The 20,425-nt window shown below is 45.3% G+C and overlaps 1 protein-coding gene across 2 annotated transcripts in view; it reads left to right on the top strand.

Annotated features, from left to right (window-relative positions):
• The window catches only part of LOC139559367 (CUB and sushi domain-containing protein 3-like), a 700,638-nt gene that overhangs the window by 451,917 nt on the left and 228,296 nt on the right, over positions 1-20,425 (top strand). For both annotated transcript variants that reach the window (XM_071375335.1, XM_071375334.1), the window contains exons 22-23: positions 16,112-16,281; positions 17,061-17,217. In XM_071375335.1, coding sequence (XP_071231436.1) covers positions 16,112-16,281; positions 17,061-17,217 — 327 coding nt within the window. The remainder of the gene's footprint in view (positions 1-16,111; positions 16,282-17,060; positions 17,218-20,425) is intronic.

The following is a 20,425-nucleotide window of genomic DNA, read 5'->3' as shown; positions in this document are numbered from 1 at the left end:
GGCCCTGATTAAAACCTACAGTATAATGTTACCTGGTTGGCTGTGGGGGGCTGATTAAAATCTTCAGTGTAATGTTACCTGGCTGGCTGTGGGGTCCTGATTAAAACCTACAGTATATTGTTACCTGGCTGGCTGTGGGGCCCTGATTATAACCTACAGTATAATGTTACCTGGCTGGCTGTCGGGCCCTGATTAAAACCTACAGTATAATGTTACCTGGCTGGCTGTGGGGCCCTGATTATCACCTACAGTATAATGTTACCTGGCTGGCTGTGGGGCCCTGATTATAACCTACAGTATAATGTTACCTGGTTGGCTGTGGGCGGCTGATTAAAACCTAAAGTATAATGTTACCTGGCTGGCTGTGGGGCCCTGTTTAAAACCTACAGTATAATGTTACCTGGCTGGCTGTGGGGCCCTGATTAAAACCTAAAGTATAATGTTACCTGGCTGGCTGTGGGGCCCTGATTATAACCTACAGTATAATGTTACCTCGTTGGCTGTGGGGCCCTGATTAAAACCGACAGTATAATGTTACCTGGCTGGCTGTGGGGCCCTGATTAAAACCTATAGTATAATGTTACCTGGCTGGCTGTGGGGCCCTGATTATCACCTACAGTATAATGTTACCTGGCTGACTGTGGGGCCCTGATTAAAGACGACAGTATAATGTTACCTGGCTGGCTGTGGGGGGCTGAATAAAACCTACAGTATAAAGTTACCTCGTTGGCTGTGGGGCCCTGATTAAAACCTACAGTATAATGTTACCTGGCTGGCTGTGGGGCCCTGATTATAACCTATAGTATAATGTTACCTGGCTGGCTGTGGGGCCCTGATTATAACCTACAGTATAATGTTACCTGGCTGGCTGTGGCGCTCTGATTATAACCTACAGTATAATGTTACCTGGCTGGCTGTGGGGGGCTGATTAAAACCTACAGTATAATGTTACCTGGCTGGCTGTGGGGCCCTGATTATATTCTACAGTATAATTTTACCTGGCTGGCTGTGGGGCCCAGATTAAAGCCGACAGTATAATGTTACCTGGCTGGCTGTGGGGGGCTTATTAAAACCTACAGTATAATGTTACCTGGCTGGCTGTGGGGCACTGATTAAAACCTAAAGTATAATGTTACCTGGCTAGCTGTGGGGCCCTGATTAAAACCTACAGTATAATGTTACCTGGTTGGCTGTGGGGCCCTGATTAAAACCTACAGTATAATGTTTCCTGGCTGGCTGTGGGGCCCTGTTTAAAACCTACAGTATAATGTTACCTGGCTGACTGTGGGGCCCTGATTAAAACCTACAGTATAATGTTACCTGGTTGGCTGTGGGGGGCTGATTAAAATCTTCAGTGTAATGTTACCTGGCTGGCTGTGGGGTCCTGATTAAAACCTACAGTGTAATGTTACCTGGCTAGCTGTGGGGCCCTGATTAAAACCTACAGTATAATGTTACCTGGCTGGCTGTGGGGTCCTGATTAAAACCTACAGTATATTGTTACCTGGCTGGCTGTGGGGCCCTGATTATAACCTACAGTATAATGTTACCTCGTTGGCTGTGGGGCCCTGATTAAAACCTACAGTATAATGTTACCTGGCTGGCTGTGGGGCCCTGATTATAACCTACAGTATAATGTTACCTGGCTGGCTGTGGGGCCCTGATTATAACCTACAGTATAATGTTACCTGGCTGGGTGTTGGGGGTTGATTAAAACCTATAGTATAATGTTACCTGGTTGGCTGTGGGGCCCTGATTGAAACCTACAGTATAATGTTACCTCGTTGGCTGTGGGGCTCTGATTAAAACCTTCAGTATAATGTCACCTAGCTGGCTGTGGGGCCCTGATTATCACCTACAGTATAATGTTACCTGGCTGGCTGTGGGGCCCTGATTATAACCTACAGTATAATGTTACCTGGTTGGCTGTGGGCGGCTGATTAAAACCTAAAGTATAATGTTACCTGGCTGGCTGTGGGGCCCTGATTAAAACCTACAGTATAATGTTACCTGGCTGGCTGTGGGGCCCTGTTTAAAACCTACAGTATAATGTTACCTGGCTGGCTGTGGGGCCCTGATTAAAACCTACAGTATAATGTTACCTGGCTGGCTGTGGGGCCCTGATTACAACCTACAGTTTAATGTTACCTGGCTGGCTGTGGGGCCCTGATTATAACCTACAGTATAATGTTACCTCGTTGGCTGTGGGGCCCTGATTAAAACCGACAGTATATTGTTACCTGGCTGGCTGTGGGGCCCTGATTAAAACCTATAGTATAATGTTACCTGGCTGGCTGTGGGGCCCTGATTATCACCTACAGTATAATGTTACCTGGCTGACTGTGGGGCCCTGATTAAAGACGACAGTATAATGTTACCTGGCTGGCTGTGGGGGGCTGAATAAAACCTACAGTATAAAGTTACCTCGTTGGCTGTGGGGCCCTGATTAAAACCTACAGTATAATGTTACCTGGCTGGCTGTGGGGCCCTGATTATAACCTATAGTATAATGTTACCTGGCTGGCTGTGGGGCCCTGATTATAACCTACAGTATAATGTTACCTGGCTGGCTGTGGCGCTCTGATTATAACCTACAGTATAATGTTACCTGGCTGGCTGTGGGGCCCTGATTATATTCTACAGTATAATTTTACCTGGCTGGCTGTGGGGCCCAGATTAAAGCCGACAGTATAATGTTACCTGGCTGGCTGTGGGGGGCTGATTAAAACCTACAGTATAATGTTACCTGGCTGGCTGTGGGGCACTGATTAAAACCTAAAGTATAATGTTACCTGGCTAGCTGTGGGGCCCTGATTAAAACCTACAGTATAATGTTACCTGGCTGGCTGTGGGGCCCTGTTTAAAACCTACAGTATAATGTTACCTGGCTGGCTGTGGGGCCCTGATTAAAACCTACAGTATAATGTTACCTGGTTGGCTGTGGGGGGCTGATTAAAATCTTCAGTGTAATGTTACCTGGCTGGCTGTGGGGCCCTGATTAAAACCTACAGTATAATGTTTCCTGGCTGGCTGTGGGGTCCTGATTAAAACCTACAGTGTAATGTTACCTGGCTAGCTGTGGGGTCCTGATTAAAACCTACAGTATAATGTTACCTGGCTGGCTGTGGGGTCCTGATTAAAACCTACAGTATATTGTTACCTGGCTGGCTGTGGGGCCCTGATTATAACCTACAGTATAATGTTACCTTGTTGGCTGTGGGGCCCTGATTAAAACCTACAGTATAATGTTACCTGGCTGGCTGTGGGGCCCTGATTATAACCTACAGTATAATGTTACCTGGCTGGCTGTGGGGCCCTGATTATAACCTACAGTATAATGTTACCTGGCTGGGTGTTGGGGGTTGATTTAAACCTACTGTTTAATGTTACCTTGCTGGCTGTGGGGCCCTGATTATAACCTACAGTATAATGTTACCTGGCTGGCTGTGGGGCCCTGATTATAACCTACAGTATAATGTTACCTGGCTGGCTGTGGGGCCCTGATTAAAACCTACAGTATAATGTTATCTGGCTGGCTGTGGGGCCCTGATTAAAGCCGACAGTATAATGTTACCTGGCTGGCTGTGGGGGGCTGAATAAAACCTACAGTATAAAGTTACCTCGTTGGCTGTGGGGCCCTGATTAAAACCTACAGTATAATGTTACCTGGCTGGCTGTGGGGCCCTGATTATAACGTACAGTATAATGTTACCTGGCTGGCTGTGGGGCCCTGATTATAACCTACAGTATAATGTTACCTGGCTGGCTGTGGCGCTCTGATTATAACCTACAGTATAATGTTACCTGGCTGGCTGTGGGGGGCTGATTAAAACCTACAGTATAATGTTACCTGGCTGGCTGTGGGGCCCTGATTATATTCTAAAGTATAATTTTACCTGGCTGGCTGTGGCGCCCAGATTAAAGCCGACAGTATAATGTTACCTGGCTGGCTGTGGGGGGCTGCTTAAAACCTACAGTATAATGTTACCTGGCTGGCTGTGGGGCCCTGATTAAAACCTACAGTATAATGTTACCTGGTTGGCTGTGGGGGGCTGATTAAAATCTTCAGTGTAATGTTACCTGGCTGGCTGTGGGGTCCTGATTAAAACCTACAGTATATTGTTACCTGGCTGGCTGTGGGGCCCTGATTATAACCTACAGTATAATGTTACCTGGCTGGCTGTCGGGCCCTGATTAAAACCTACAGTATAATGTTACCTGGCTGGCTGTGGGGCCCTGATTATCACCTACAGTATAATGTTACCTGGCTGGCTGTGGGGCCCTGATTATAACCTACAGTATAATGTTACCTGGTTGGCTGTGGGCGGCTGATTAAAACCTAAAGTATAATGTTACCTGGCTGGCTGTGGGGCCCTGTTTAAAACCTACAGTATAATGTTACCTGGCTGGCTGTGGGGCCCTGATTAAAACCTAAAGTATAATGTTACCTGGCTGGCTGTGGGGCCCTGATTAGAACCTACAGTATAATGTTACCTCGTTGGCTGTGGGGCCCTGATTAAAACCGACAGTATAATGTTACCTGGCTGGCTGTGGGGCCCTGATTAAAACCTATAGTATAATGTTACCTGGCTGGCTGTGGGGCCCTGATTATCACCTACAGTATAATGTTACCTGGCTGACTGTGGGGCCCTGATTAAAGACGACAGTATAATGTTACCTGGCTGGCTGTGGGGGGCTGAATAAAACCTACAGTATAAAGTTACCTCGTTGGCTGTGGGGCCCTGATTAAAACCTACAGTATAATGTTACCTGGCTGGCTGTGGGGCCCTGATTATAACCTATAGTATAATGTTACCTGGCTGGCTGTGGGGCCCTGATTATAACCTACAGTATAATGTTACCTGGCTGGCTGTGGCGCTCTGATTATAACCTACAGTATAATGTTACCTGGCTGGCTGTGGGGGGCTGATTAAAACCTACAGTATAATGTTACCTGGCTGGCTGTGGGGCCCTGATTATATTCTACAGTATAATTTTACCTGGCTGGCTGTGGGGCCCAGATTAAAGCCGACAGTATAATGTTACCTGGCTGGCTGTGGGGGGCTGATTAAAACCTACAGTATAATGTTACCTGGCTGGCTGTGGGGCACTGATTAAAACCTAAAGTATAATGTTACCTGGCTAGCTGTGGGGCCCTGATTAAAACCTACAGTATAATGTTACCTGGTTGGCTGTGGGGCCCTGATTAAAACCTACAGTATAATGTTTCCTGGCTGGCTGTGGGGCCCTGTTTAAAACCTACAGTATAATGTTACCTGGCTGACTGTGGGGCCCTGATTAAAACCTACAGTATAATGTTACCTGGTTGGCTGTGGGGGGCTGATTAAAATCTTCAGTGTAATGTTACCTGGCTGGCTGTGGGGTCCTGATTAAAACCTACAGTGTAATGTTACCTGGCTAGCTGTGGGGCCCTGATTAAAACCTACAGTATAATGTTACCTGGCTGGCTGTGGGGTCCTGATTAAAACCTACAGTATATTGTTACCTGGCTGGCTGTGGGGCCCTGATTATAACCTACAGTATAATGTTACCTCGTTGGCTGTGGGGCCCTGATTAAAACCTACAGTATAATGTTACATGGCTGGCTGTGGGGCCCTGATTATAACCTACAGTATAATGTTACCTGGCTGGCTGTGGGGCCCTGATTATAACCTACAGTATAATGTTACCTGGCTGGCTGTGGGGCCCTGATTAAAACCTAAAGTATAATGTTACCTGGCTGGCTGTGGGGCCCTGATTATAACCTACAGTATAATGTTACCTCGTTGGCTGTGGGGCCCTGATTAAAACCGACAGTATAATGTTACCTGGCTGGCTGTGGGGCCCTGATTAAAACCTACAGTATAATGTTACCTGGCTGGCTGTGGGGCCCTGATTATCACCTACAGTATAATGTTACCTGGCTGACTGTGGGGCCCTGATTAAAGACGACAGTATAATGTTACCTGGCTGGCTGTGGGGGGCTGAATAAAACCTACAGTATAAAGTTACCTCGTTGGCTGTGGGGCCCTGATTAAAACCTACAGTATAATGTTACCTGGCTGGCTGTGGGGCCCTGATTATAACCTATAGTATAATGTTACCTGGCTGGCTGTGGGGCCCTGATTATAACCTACAGTATAATGTTACCTGGCTGGCTGTGGCGCTCTGATTATAACCTACAGTATAATGTTACCTGGCTGGCTGTGGGGGGCTGATTAAAACCTACAGTATAATGTTACCTGGCTAGCTGTGGGGCCCTGATTAAAACCTACAGTATAATGTTACCTGGCTGGCTGTGGGGTCCTGATTAAAACCTACAGTATATTGTTACCTGGCTGGCTGTGGGGCCCTGATTAAAACCTACAGTATAATGTTACCTGGTTGGCTGTGGGGCCCTGATTAAAACCTACAGTATAATGTTTCCTGGCTGGCTGTGGGGCCCTGTTTAAAACCTACAGTATAATGTTACCTGGCTGACTGTGGGGCCCTGATTAAAACCTACAGTATAATGTTACCTGGTTGGCTGTGGGGGGCTGATTAAAATCTTCAGTGTAATGTTACCTGGCTGGCTGTGGGGTCCTGATTAAAACCTACAGTGTAATGTTACCTGGCTAGCTGTGGGGCCCTGATTAAAACCTACAGTATAATGTTACCTGGCTGGCTGTGGGGTCCTGATTAAAACCTACAGTATATTGTTACCTGGCTGGCTGTGGGGCCCTGATTATAACCTACAGTATAATGTTACCTCGTTGGCTGTGGGGCCCTGATTAAAACCTACAGTATAATGTTACATGGCTGGCTGTGGGGCCCTGATTATAACCTACAGTATAATGTTACCTGGCTGGCTGTGGGGCCCTGATTATAACCTACAGTATAATGTTACCTGGCTGGCTGTGGGGCCCTGATTAAAACCTAAAGTATAATGTTACCTGGCTGGCTGTGGGGCCCTGATTATAACCTACAGTATAATGTTACCTCGTTGGCTGTGGGGCCCTGATTAAAACCGACAGTATAATGTTACCTGGCTGGCTGTGGGGCCCTGATTAAAACCTATAGTATAATGTTACCTGGCTGGCTGTGGGGCCCTGATTATCACCTACAGTATAATGTTACCTGGCTGACTGTGGGGCCCTGATTAAAGACGACAGTATAATGTTACCTGGCTGGCTGTGGGGGGCTGAATAAAACCTACAGTATAAAGTTACCTCGTTGGCTGTGGGGCCCTGATTAAAACCTACAGTATAATGTTACCTGGCTGGCTGTGGGGCCCTGATTATAACCTATAGTATAATGTTACCTGGCTGGCTGTGGGGCCCTGATTATAACCTACAGTATAATGTTACCTGGCTGGCTGTGGCGCTCTGATTATAACCTACAGTATAATGTTACCTGGCTGGCTGTGGGGGGCTGATTAAAACCTACAGTATAATGTTACCTGGCTGGCTGTGGGGCCCTGATTATATTCTACAGTATAATTTTACCTGGCTGGCTGTGGGGCCCAGATTAAAGCCGACAGTATAATGTTACCTGGCTGGCTGTTCGGGGCTGATTAAAACCTACAGTATAATGTTACCTGGCTGGCTGTGGGGCACTGATTAAAACCTAAAGTATAATGTTACCTGGCTAGCTGTGGGGCCCTGATTAAAACCTACAGTATAATGTTACCTGGTTGGCTGTGGGGCCCTGATTAAAACCTACAGTATAATGTTTCCTGGCTGGCTGTGGGGCCCTGTTTAAAACCTACAGTATAATGTTACCTGGCTGACTGTGGGGCCCTGATTAAAACCTACAGTATAATGTTACCTGGTTGGCTGTGGGGGGCTGATTAAAATCTTCAGTGTAATGTTACCTGGCTGGCTGTGGGGTCCTGATTAAAACCTACAGTGTAATGTTACCTGGCTAGCTGTGGGGCCCTGATTAAAACCTACAGTATAATGTTACCTGGCTGGCTGTGGGGTCCTGATTAAAACCTACAGTATATTGTTACCTGGCTGGCTGTGGGGCCCTGATTATAACCTACAGTATAATGTTACCTCGTTGGCTGTGGGGCCCTGATTAAAACCTACAGTATAATGTTACATGGCTGGCTGTGGGGCCCTGATTATAACCTACAGTATAATGTTACCTGGCTGGCTGTGGGGCCCTGATTATAACCTACAGTATAATGTTACCTGGCTGGGTGTTGGGGGTTGATTAAAACCTATAGTATAATGTTACCTGGTTGGCTGTGGGGCCCTGATTGAAACCTACAGTATAATGTTACCTCGTTGGCTGTGGGGCTCTGATTAAAACCTTCAGTATAATGTCACCTAGCTGGCTGTGGGGCCCTGATTATCACCTACAGTATAATGTTACCTGGCTGGCTGTGGGGCCCTGATTATAACCTACAGTATAATGTTACCTGGTTGGCTGTGGGCGGCTGATTAAAACCTAAAGTATAATGTTACCTGGCTGGCTGTGGGGCCCTGATTAAAACCTACAGTATAATGTTACCTGGCTGGCTGTGGGGCCCTGTTTAAAACCTACAGTATAATGTTACCTGGCTGGCTGTGGGGCCCTGATTAAAACCTAAAGTATAATGTTACCTGGCTGGCTGTGGGGCCCTGATTATAACCTACAGTATAATGTTACCTGGTTGGCTGTGGGGCCCTGATTAAAACCTACAGTATAATGTTACCTGGCTGGCTGTGGGGCTCTGATTAAAACATACAGTATAATGTTACCTGGCTGGCTGTGGGGCCCTGATTAAAGCCTACAGTATAATGTTACCTAGCTGGCTGTGGGGCCCTGATTATAACCTACAGTATAATGTTACCTGACTGGCTGTGGGGCCCTGATTAAAGCCGACAGTATAATGTTACCTGGCTGGCTGTGGGGGGCTGAATAAAACCTACAGTATAATGTTACCTCGTTGGCTGTGGGGCCCTGATTAAAACCGACAGTATAATGTTACCTGGCTGGCTGTGAGGCCCTGATTAAAACCTATAGTATAATGTTACCTGGCTGGCTGTGGGGCCCTGATTATCACCTACAGTATAATGTTACCTGGCTGACTGTGGGGCCCTGATTAAAGACGACAGTATAATGTTACCTGGCTGGCTGTGGGGGGCTGAATAAAACCTACAGTATAAAGTTACCTCGTTGGCTGTGGGGCCCTGATTAAAACCTACAGTATAATGTTACCTGGCTGGCTGTGGGGCCCTGATTATAACCTATAGTATAATGTTACCTGGCTGGCTGTGGGGCCCTGATTATAACCTACAGTATAATGTTACCTGGCTGGCTGTGGCGCTCTGATTATAACCTACAGTATAATGTTACCTGGCTGGCTGTGGGGGGCTGATTAAAACCTACAGTATAATGTTACCTGGCTGGCTGTGGGGCCCTGATTATATTCTACAGTATAATTTTACCTGGCTGGCTGTGGGGCCCAGATTAAAGCCGACAGTATAATGTTACCTGGCTGGCTGTGGGGGGCTGATTAAAACCTACAGTATAATGTTACCTGGCTGGCTGTGGGGCACTGATTAAAACCTACAGTAGAATGCTACCTGGCTGTCTGTGGGGGGCTGATTAAAACCTAAAGTATAATGTTACCTGGCTAGCTGTGGGGCCCTGATTAAAACCTACAGTATAATGTTACCTGGTTGGCTGTGGGGCCCTGATTAAAACCTACAGTATAATGTTTCCTGGCTGGCTGTGGGGCCCTGTTTAAAACCTACAGTATAATGTTACCTGGCTGTCTGTGGGGCCCTGATTAAAACCTACAGTATAATGTTACCTGGTTGGCTGTGGGAGGCTGATTAAAATCTTCAGTGTAATGTTACCTGGCTGGCTGTGGGGCCCTGATTAAAACCTACAGTATAATGTTTCCTGGCTGGCTGTGGGGTCCTGATTAAAACCTACAGTGTAATGTTACCTGGCTAGCTGTGGGGCCCTGATTAAAACCTACAGTATAATGTTACCTGGCTGGCTGTGGGGTCCTGATTAAAACCTACAGTATATTGTTACCTGGCTGGCTGTGGGGCCCTGATTATAACCTACAGTATAATGTTACCTCGTTGGCTGTGGGGCCCTGATTAAAACCTACAGTATAATGTTACCTGGCTGGCTGTGGGGCCCTGATTATAACCTACAGTATAATGTTACCTGGCTGGCTGTGGGGCCCTGATTATAACCTACAGTATAATGTTACCTGGCTGGGTGTTGGGGGTTGATTAAAACCTATAGTATAATGTTACCTGGTTGGCTGTGGGGCCCTGATTGAAACCTACAGTATAATGTTACCTCGTTGGCTGTGGGGCTCTGATTAAAACCTTCAGTATAATGTTACCTAGCTGGCTGTGGGGCCCTGATTAAAACCTACAGTATAATGTTACCTGGCTGGCTGTGGGGCCCTGATTATAACCTACAGTATAATGTTACCTGGCTGGCTGTGGGGCCCTGATTAAAACCTAGAGTATAATGTTACCTGGCTGGCTGTGGGGCCCTGATTAAAACCTACAGTATACTGGTACCTGGCTGGCTGTGGGGCCCTGATTTAAACCTACTGTTTAATGTTACCTTGCTGGCTGTGGGGCCCTGATTATAACCTACAGTATAATGTTACCTGGCTGGCTGTGGGGCCCTGATTATAACCTACAGTATAATGTTACCTGGCTGGCTGTGGGGCCTTGATTAAAACCTACAGTATAATGTTATCTGGCTGGCTGTGGGGCCCTGATTAAAGCCGACAGTATAATGTTACCTGGCTGGCTGTGGGGCCCTGATTATAACCTACAGTATAATGTTACCTCGTTGGCTGTGGGGCCCTGATTAAAACCTACAGTATAATGTTACCTGGCTGGCAGTGGGGCCCTGATTATAACCTACAGTATAATGTTACCTGGCTGGCTGTGGGGCCCTGATTATAACCTAAAGTATAATGTTACCTGGCTGGCAGTGGGGCCCTGATTATAACCTACAGTATAATGTTACCTGGCTGGCTGTGGGGCCCTGATTAAAACCTACAGTATAATGTTACCTGGCTGGCTGTGGGGGGCTGATTAAAACCTACAGAATTTTGTTACCTGGCTGGCTGTGGGGGGCTGATTAAAACCTACAGTATAATGTTACCTGGCTGGCTGTGGGGCCCTGATTATAACCTACAGTATAATGTTACCTGGCTGGCTGTGGGGCCCTGATTAAAATCTACAGTATAAAGTTACCTCGTTGGCTGTGGGGCGCTGATTAAAACCTACAGTATAATGTTACCTGGCTGGCTGTGGGGCCCTGATTATAACCTACAGTATAATGTTACCTGGCTGGCTGTGGGGCCCTGATTAAAACCTACAGTATAATGTTACCTGGCTGGGTGTTGGGCCCTGATTATAACCTACAGTATAATGTTACCTGGCTGGCTGTGGGGCCCTGATTATAACCTACAGTATAATGTTACCTCGTTGGCTGTGGGGCCCTGATTAAAACCTACAGTATAATGTTACCTGGCTGGCTGTGGGGCCCTGATTATAACCTACAGTATAATGTTACCTCGTTGGCTGTGGGGCCCTGATTAAAACCTACAGTATATTGTTACCTGGCTGGCTGTGGGGGGCTGATTAAAACCTACAGTATAATGTTACCTGGCTGGCTGTGGGGCCCTGATTATAACCTAAAGTATAATGTTACCTGGCTGGCTGTGGGACCCTGATTAAAACATACAGTATAATGTCACCTGGCTGGCCGTGGGGTGCTGATTTAAACCTACAGTATAATGTTACCTGGCTGGCTGTGGGGCCCTGATTATAACCTACAGTATAATGTTACCTGGCTGGCTGTGGGGCCCTGATTAAAACCTACAGTATAATGTTACCTGGCCTGCTGTGGGGCCCTGATTAAAGCCGACAGTATAATGTTACCTGGCTGGCTGTGGGGGGCTGAATAAAACCTACAGTATAATGTTACCTCGTTGGCTGTGGGGCCCTGATTAAAACCTACAGTATAATGTTACCTGGCTGGCTGTGGGGACCTGATTATAACCTACAGTATAATGTTACCTGGCTGGCTGTGGGGCCCTGATTATAACCTACAGTATAATGTTACCTGGCTGGGTGTTGGGGGCTGATTAAAACCTATAGTATAATGTTACCTGGTTGGCTGTGGGGCCCTGACTGAAACCTACAGTATAATGTTACCTCGTTGGCTGTGGGGCTCTGATTAAAACCTTCAGTATAATGTTACCTAGCTGGCTGTGGGGCCCTGATTAAAACCTACAGTATAATGTTACCTGGCTGGCTGTGGGGCCCTGATTATAACCTACAGTATAATGTTACCTGGCTGGCTGTGGGGCCCTGATTAAAACCTACAGTATAATGTTACCTGGCTGGCTGTGGGGCCCTGATTAAAACCTACAGTATAATGTTACCTGGCTGGCTGTGGGGCCCTGATTAAAACCTACAGTATAATGTTACCTGGCTGGCTGTGGGGCCCTGATTATAACCTACAGTATAATGTTACCTCGTTGGCTGTGGGGCCCTGATTAAAACCTACAGTATATTGTTACCTGGCTGGCTGTGGGGCCCTGATTAAAACCTACAGTATAATGTTACCTGGCTGGCTGTGGGGCCCTGATTATAACCTAAAGTATAATGTTACCTGGCTGGCTGTGGGGCCCTGATTAAAACATACAGTATAATGTCACCTGGCTGGCCGTGGGGTGCTGATTTAAACCTACAGTATAATGTTACCTGGCTGGCTGTGGGGCCCTGATTATAACCTACAGTATAATGTTACCTGGCTGGCTGTGGGGCCCTGATTAAAACCTACAGTATAATGTTACCTGGCCTGCTGTGGGGCCCTGATTAAAGCCGACAGTATAATGTTACCTGGCTGGCTGTGGGGGGCTGAATAAAACCTACAGTATAATGTTACCTCGTTGGCTGTGGGGCCCTGATTAAAACCTACAGTATAATGTTACCTGGCTGGCTGTGGGGACCTGATTATAACCTACAGTATAATGTTACCTGGCTGGCTGTGGGGCCCTGATTAAAACCTACAGTATAATGTTACCTGGCTGGCTGTGGGGCCCTGATTAAAACCTACAGTATAATGTTACCTGGCTGGCTGTGGGGCCCTGATTAAAACCTACAGTATAATGTTACCTGGCTGGCTGTGGGGCCCTGATTAAAACCTACAGTATAATGTTACCTGGTTGGCTGTGGGGCCATGATTAAAACCTACAGTATAATGTTTCCTGGCTGGCTGTGGGGCCCTGATTATAACCTACAGTATAATGTTACCTGGCTGGCTGTGGGGCCCTGATTATAACCTACAGTATAATGTTACCTGGCTGGGTGTTGGGCCCTTATTATAACCTACAGTATAATGTTACCTGGCTGGCTGTGGGGCCCTGATTAAAACCTATAGTATAATGTTACCTGGTTGGCTGTGGGGCCCTGATTGAAACCTGCAGTATAATGTTACCTCGTTGGCTGTGGGGCTCTGATTAAAACCTACAGTATAATGTTACCTGGCTGTCTGTGGGGGGCTGATTAAAACCTAAAGTATAATGTTACCTGGCTGGCTGTGGGGCCCTGATTAAAACCTACAGTATAATGTTTCCTGGCTGGCTGTGGGGCCCTGTTTAAAACCTACAGTATAATGTTACCTGGCTGGCTGTGGGGCCCTGATTAAAACCTAAAGTATAATGTTACCTGGCTGGCTGTGGGGCCCTGATTAAAACCTAAAGTATAATGTTACCTGGCTGGCTGTGGGGCTCTGATTAAAACATACAGTATAATGTTACCTGGCTGGCTGTGGGGCCCTGATTATCACCTACAGTATAATGTTACCTGGCTGACTGTGGGGCCCTGATTTTCACCTACAGTATAATGTTACCTGGCTGGCTATGGGGCCCTGATTAAAACCTACAGTATAATGTTACCTGGCTGTCTGTGGGGCCCTGATTAAAACCTAAAGTATAATGTTACCTGGCTGGCTGTGGGGCCCTGATTAAAACCTACAGTATAATGTTTCCTGGCTGGCTGTGGGGGGCTGATTAAAACCTAAAGTATAATGTTACCTGGCTGGCTGTGGGGCCCTGATTAAAACCTACAGTATAATGTTACCTGGTTGGCTGTGGGGCCCTGATTAAAACCTATAGTATAATGTTACCTGGCTGGCTGTGGGGCTCTGATTAAAACATACAGTATAATGTACAGTATAATGTTACCTGGCTGGCTTTGGGGTCCTTTTTTAAACCTACAGTATAATGTTACCTGGCTGGCTGTATTTGTATTTATTGTGGATCCCATTAGCCGCTGCCAAAGCTGCTGCTACTTTTCCTGGGGGGCCCTGATAAAAGCTGCATCTTCTCTGATGCACTGATTTCTCCCAATCTAACTGCCACCCTTCGCAGACTCCTCTAATAGCAATGGGGGCTTTGCAGCTATCACATAACACTACACACACAGATGCGCAGATGTGCACACACACTCACTCACAAGCGTATGCCAACACACACACAAGCATGCTATAACCCAAACCCAGCACCCTTCCTACTCATGTACTCTCAGATCCCTGCTTCTTAAAGCCACCTCGTCCCTGACCCCTCTTTTGTCTGAGCAGAAATGCAAGGATGGGATTTAAAGATAATCTAACCCCTCGCCCTTTTCCTCTTCTCGTCCTCTTCCTCCTGCCTCCCCTGTCTCTGAGTCCTCCGCCTCGTGGCACAGGGCTGTTAAAAAAGAGGGATGTCTTCAAGTTGCCTATCACACTGTATCACACCGCGTGGATCAGACCCGACCAGGGACCTGGCTCAGGGGAGAGGAGACTGTCGGCAGCAGACGGAAATGATTTCAGACACCAAGTGCAGGGAGAGTCAGAGTCACATCCAAGATGCTGCTCCCTCCTCAGTGCCGTCTGAGCAGCATCCTTCCCCTGGCTGAGACTGTCGATGTGCAGCTCTAACAATATCACAAGGCACTTAGTGAGTCCTGAGTGTCTGGGGTTCACTGCCAACAATGTGTGTGACTCGTACTTTTAGGACACACTCAAAGTCGAGTCATAGTCAGTTTTAATGTGATGTATTTAATTTACACTGAGAGATTTAGACTGAAGTTGAACCTCGGGGGGTTCAGCTCCTTACTCAAAAAAGTTTTTTTCTCTCCCCTGATGTGCCCCCCACCACCCACACACACACACACACACACACACACACACACACACACACACACACACACACACACACACACACACACACACACACACACACACACACACACACACACACACACACACACACACACACACACACACAGTGAGGTAATGAAGAAGGGTAATTTAAGGGAAGGGTGTTGTCTCGAACACAAAAATTCATATTGTTCCTGACATGGGTTTCTTGGAGATATGGCGAGAGAGATAGAGTGTAAAGGTAATTGTTTTAATGGATGCGATAACTGTTGTGATTTATTCAAAATATGATACTAGTAATATCGTCATAACATCTAGTGGCGGTGAGTGAAACGGCGCATGGGGCATTAAATAAATCACCCTGGCTGCTGCTGCGGCTGCTTTATGCACCACCCGCCAAAGCTCCCCCTCTGCAAAATGCATGATGGGTAGCAATACATCTGCTTTTACGGGGTTTTGTTCCATTAACTCTGAATTTGATGGTTATTGTTCAGTGTCAGGGTCCAGAGCCCCGATCCCAGGCCTTGTAGTTGAGCTCTGAGCAGCGACATGAATAATAATAATAACCCAGGAAGTCTATTCTGTCAGTTCTAATTCCAGATTTGCTTTTGAGCCCTCTAGATGGTTTACATCTATGGTATCCAGGCACAAAATCCGAGGCAGGAATCAGAACAAGAAAGCGACGATTCATGTTTCATGTGATTTACATCCAGGATATGTCCATAGTGGTGAACTAGTACTGTACGTAAATACATGTGATCAAACGTGCTGTTATATATGAACTGAAAATGATGTGTATGTAAAATGTCATGTAAAAAGAAAAAGTTTGACATTTTTATTACCCTGACGATAGACCGTCGTTGTCACATGCACTTTCCAATGGTGTTGTTTTGTTCTCTCTACTTCTGTCCTCCATTTCTCCACTCTCTCCATCCTGTAGCCGAGTGCGGCTCATCTGTCATTAACAATGAGGGGATTATGTTGTCGCCAAACTACCCAATGAACTACGAGAACAACCATGAGTGCATCTACAGCATCCAGGTGCAGGCTGGGAAGGGAATCAACATCTCTGCCAGGACCTTCCATCTGGCACAGGGGGACATTCTCAAGGTACTGGTCTCTCTCTCTCTCTCTCTCTCTCTCTCTCTCTATCTCTCTCTCTCTCTCTGTCTCTGTCTCTGTCTCTCTGTCTCTGTCTCTCTCTCTGTCTCTGTCTCTCTCTCTGTCTCTCTGTCTCTCTCTCTCTGTCTCTCTCTCTCTCTCTCTCTCTCTCTCTCTCTCTCTCTCTCTCTCTCTCTCTCTCTCTCTCTGTCTCTCTCTGTCTCTGTCTCTCTCTCTCTCTCTCTGTCTCTCTCTGTCTCTCTCTGTCTCTCTCTCTCTCTCTCTCTCTCTCTCTCTCTCTCTCTCTCTCTCTCTCTCTCTCTCTCTCTCTCTCTCTCTCTCTCTCTCTCTCTCTCTCTCTCTCTCTCTCTCTCTCTCTCCTCTCTGTCTGTTGGAGTGTATAGTACTCCTGTGATGGTCAATGACACTTAAGCATGTGGATTCTGTCCATGGTAATAAGCCTTGTCTGCGCCAGATAAATAGTGGCATGGATTCTTAAGTAGCTCTTCCAGTAGCCTGGAATCCAACTGAATTTTAACAACATGTTGCCTCAAGATCAGCCCTCATTGAGTTAAGAATGGGCATCTTTAACAAGGACCTACCCTCTCCTGTCATAAACCATTAGCACCTGTAATCCGGTACATTCTTTATTAGACAGTGATAATAATCAGACTAAAAAGGCAATACTTTACACACTTGACATTACAATGACATATACACGTTCATGAAAACAAAGTCATACTTTGCAATGAACAGAACTGAACTAAAGGGTACTCTTCTCTCTGCAGATCTATGATGGTAAAAACAGCATGGCCCATGTCCTAGGGGCATTCACAGGCTCATCCATGCTGGGTCTAACCCTCATCAGTACCTCAAACCACCTGTGGCTGGAGTTCTACTCTGACCCGGAGTCCACCGGAGAGGGCTTCAAGCTGGTTTACTCTAGTAAGTTACCAACCAGTCAGTGTGCAGTGGTTCTGAAAACATGTGTTATAATATATAAAAATAAGGAAAGAAAGTTGCACACTTTAATGGGTAAACATAACCAAGTTTTACCCATTAAATTGTTATGAACATAATATAAAGTGTGACTTTTGTTCCCTATTTCTATTAGAGGTCGACCGATTATGATTTTTCAACGCCGATAACGATACCGATTATTGGAGGACAAAAAAAAGACGATACCGATTAATCAGCCGATTTTTATATACATATTTGTAATAATGACAATTACAACAATACTGAATGAACACTTTTATTTTAACTTAATATAATACATAAATAAAATCAATTTAGTCTCAAATAAATAATGAAACATGTTTAATTTCGTTTAAATAATGCAAAAACACAGTGTTGGAGAAGAAAGTAAAAGTGCAATATGTGCCATGTAAAAAATCTAACGTTTAAATTCCTTGCTCAGAACATGAGCCTTCAATATTCCCAGTTAAGAAGTTTTAGGATGTAGTAATTCTAGGACTTATAGGACTATTTCTCTCTATACCATTTGTATTTCATATACCTTTGACTATTGGATGTTCTTATAGGCACTATAGTATTGCAAGCCTAATCTCGAGAGTTGATAGGCTTGAAGTCAATAACAGCGCTGTGAAGAGGTGCTGGCAAACGCAGGAAAGTGCTGTTTATATGAATGCTTACGAGTCTGCTGCTGCCTACCACCGCTCAGTCAGACTGCTCTATCAAATATAAAATCATAGATTTAATTATAATATAATAAACACACAGAAATACGAGCCTTAGGTCATTAATATGGTCAAATCCGGAAACTATCATTTTGAAAACAAAACGTTTATTCTTTCAGTGAAATACGGAACCGTTACGTATTTTATCGAATGGGGGCAACCCTAAGTCTAAATATTGCTGTTACATTGCACAACCTTCAATGTTATGTCATAACTACGTAAAATTTATTACGGTCTTTGTTAGGAAGAAATGTTTTTCACACAGTTCACAATGAGCCAGGCGACCCAAACTGCTGCAAATACCCTGACTCTGCTTGCACTGAATGCATTTCCCTAGTTAATATTGCCTGCTAACATGAATTTCTTTTAACTAAATATGCAGGTTTAAAAATATATACTTGTCTATTGATTTTAATAAAGGCGTTAATGTTTATGGTTAGGTACATTGGTGCAACGATTGTGCTTTTTTCGTGAATGCACTTTTGTTAAATCATCACCCGTTTGGCGAAGTTGAAGTAGGCTGTGATTCGATGATAAATTAACAGGCACCGCATTGATTATATGCAACGCAGGACAAGCTAGTTAAATTAGTAATATCATCAACCATGTGTAGTTAACTAGTGATTATGTTAAGATTAATTGTTTTTTATAAAATAAGTTTAATGCTAGCTAGCAACTTACCTTGGCTCCTTGCTGCACTCGCGTAACAGGTGGTCAGCCTGCCACGCAGTCTCCTCGTGGATTGCAATGTAATCGGCCATAATCGGCGTCCAAAAATGCCGATTACCGATTGTTATGAAAACTTGAAATCGGTCAACCTCTAATTTCTATACAGTTTACCCTCCGTTAGTCAGCACCTCTACAAACATTTTGAGGTATGCATCAGCTCAATGTCTTTTTACTGCACTAACTCTAATAACTTTCATTAACAGGTGGTTATTAGGCATGTGTTAAGGATTTGCTGAACAATTGTTTACAAATTGTTAGTCAATGCGTTTTACTGGATCTATTATTGGCTTATTCTAAAATGTTTCCTTGGTTCCTATGGATTCAGCGGGGGATGGGGGTCATCCTATGATTGATGCTTTAGCTAGGACCCTAATATAAGTCTTCCTGTGGGAGTGGGACATGGGCTGTATGTGAAAGTAGCTGGTCATGTGATGTGTTACGTCATCTTTGTCAGGATTTCCAATCATATTGATATTTATGAGAAATAGAGTGTCAAGTGTTCACTCTAGATATATAATCACACACCAGTTATTTTCCCACTACAGTCAGTCTTTCCATCTACCTTGTAAAACAAGTAGGACTTAAAGGGGTGATTGCTTCATAACTTTTTGAATTTTTTTTAACAGCAGATTGCCCCTTTAAAGGGCATTAGAATTTTGTTGACAGCCAGGAGTGGATTTCAAGGGAATATTCCACAGCTTGGTCCAAGGTATTATCAATTACCTGAAAAATAACCTCTACACTTGTCTTTGTTGACCTTGTCCTTGCCCCTCACACAAAACCAGACTATGTACCACCGCAGACACATAAAAACCACACGCATTCATCTTTAATAACATTTGTTGCGCTAGCTGGTAGCTAGCCTGTGTAACATTGGACAGGGTGTTAGTTCTGAGAGAGAAAAAAACCTATTAACCCACTGGTGGGCAATCTACTAAATCCGTGTCTAGTGGGAGATTTCATTCCACCTGCAAGATTAGCTGTTTGATTGCATAATAAAGGTCAGTGGAAGCCCAGGGCTAAGTCCCAAATGACACCCTATTTCCTGCATAGTGCACTACTTTTGACCTGAGCCCTATTGGTTATCCAATGGTGGTGCACTATAGGGAATAGGTTGTAATTTGGGACAGTCAAGTAGCAGGCGGTGAGGCCACCACAGTTCAGCCACCACAATGGTTGGAGTGTGATTAAAAAATAAATAGAACTCAGTCTAAGTATTTTCCGGACCCAGACTTTTGTTTCCGGTTGAATGCTATGAGACAATGACCTGTAATTAACGTGCAATCAGTGTGCTTGGTGAAAATTGCCACCGTTAGTCAGTCCCAGTATCCTCCTGCCTCCACCACACACTATGTTAAGTTCAGTCAACCTTGTTTTTCTCTCAGTATAGTACAGTACATTGCTGTCATGGTAACTACTAAGTAGTCTATGAGTGCTGTGCTAGACATGAACGTTTATTCCCAAGTTCAGGGTGTACAGTTAATTGGAGGAGGGGCGGGTGGAGCAAATGGAACAGGGTTTTGTATTTTGAAAGGTAGCTGTCATTGTTCTGAGGAGAGGACTGAGGCATACGTCTCATTTTAGCTTGGTTGCATTCTCATATGAGAGAGCAGAGTTCAAACCTGCGAATAGGAAATTGTCAGCTACGCTAAGATGTGTGGTGGTGTTTTGAAAGACAAGAAGAAAGGGTAATATAATTATTTATTTCCTATTCCTTTCAGTTT

The sequence above is a fragment of the Salvelinus alpinus genome, chromosome 29, assembly GCF_045679555.1.
Source record: "Salvelinus alpinus chromosome 29, SLU_Salpinus.1, whole genome shotgun sequence".
In the NCBI taxonomy this organism is placed as follows: domain Eukaryota; kingdom Metazoa; phylum Chordata; class Actinopteri; order Salmoniformes; family Salmonidae; genus Salvelinus; species Salvelinus alpinus.
This window is presented reverse-complemented; position numbering and strand designations above follow the sequence as displayed.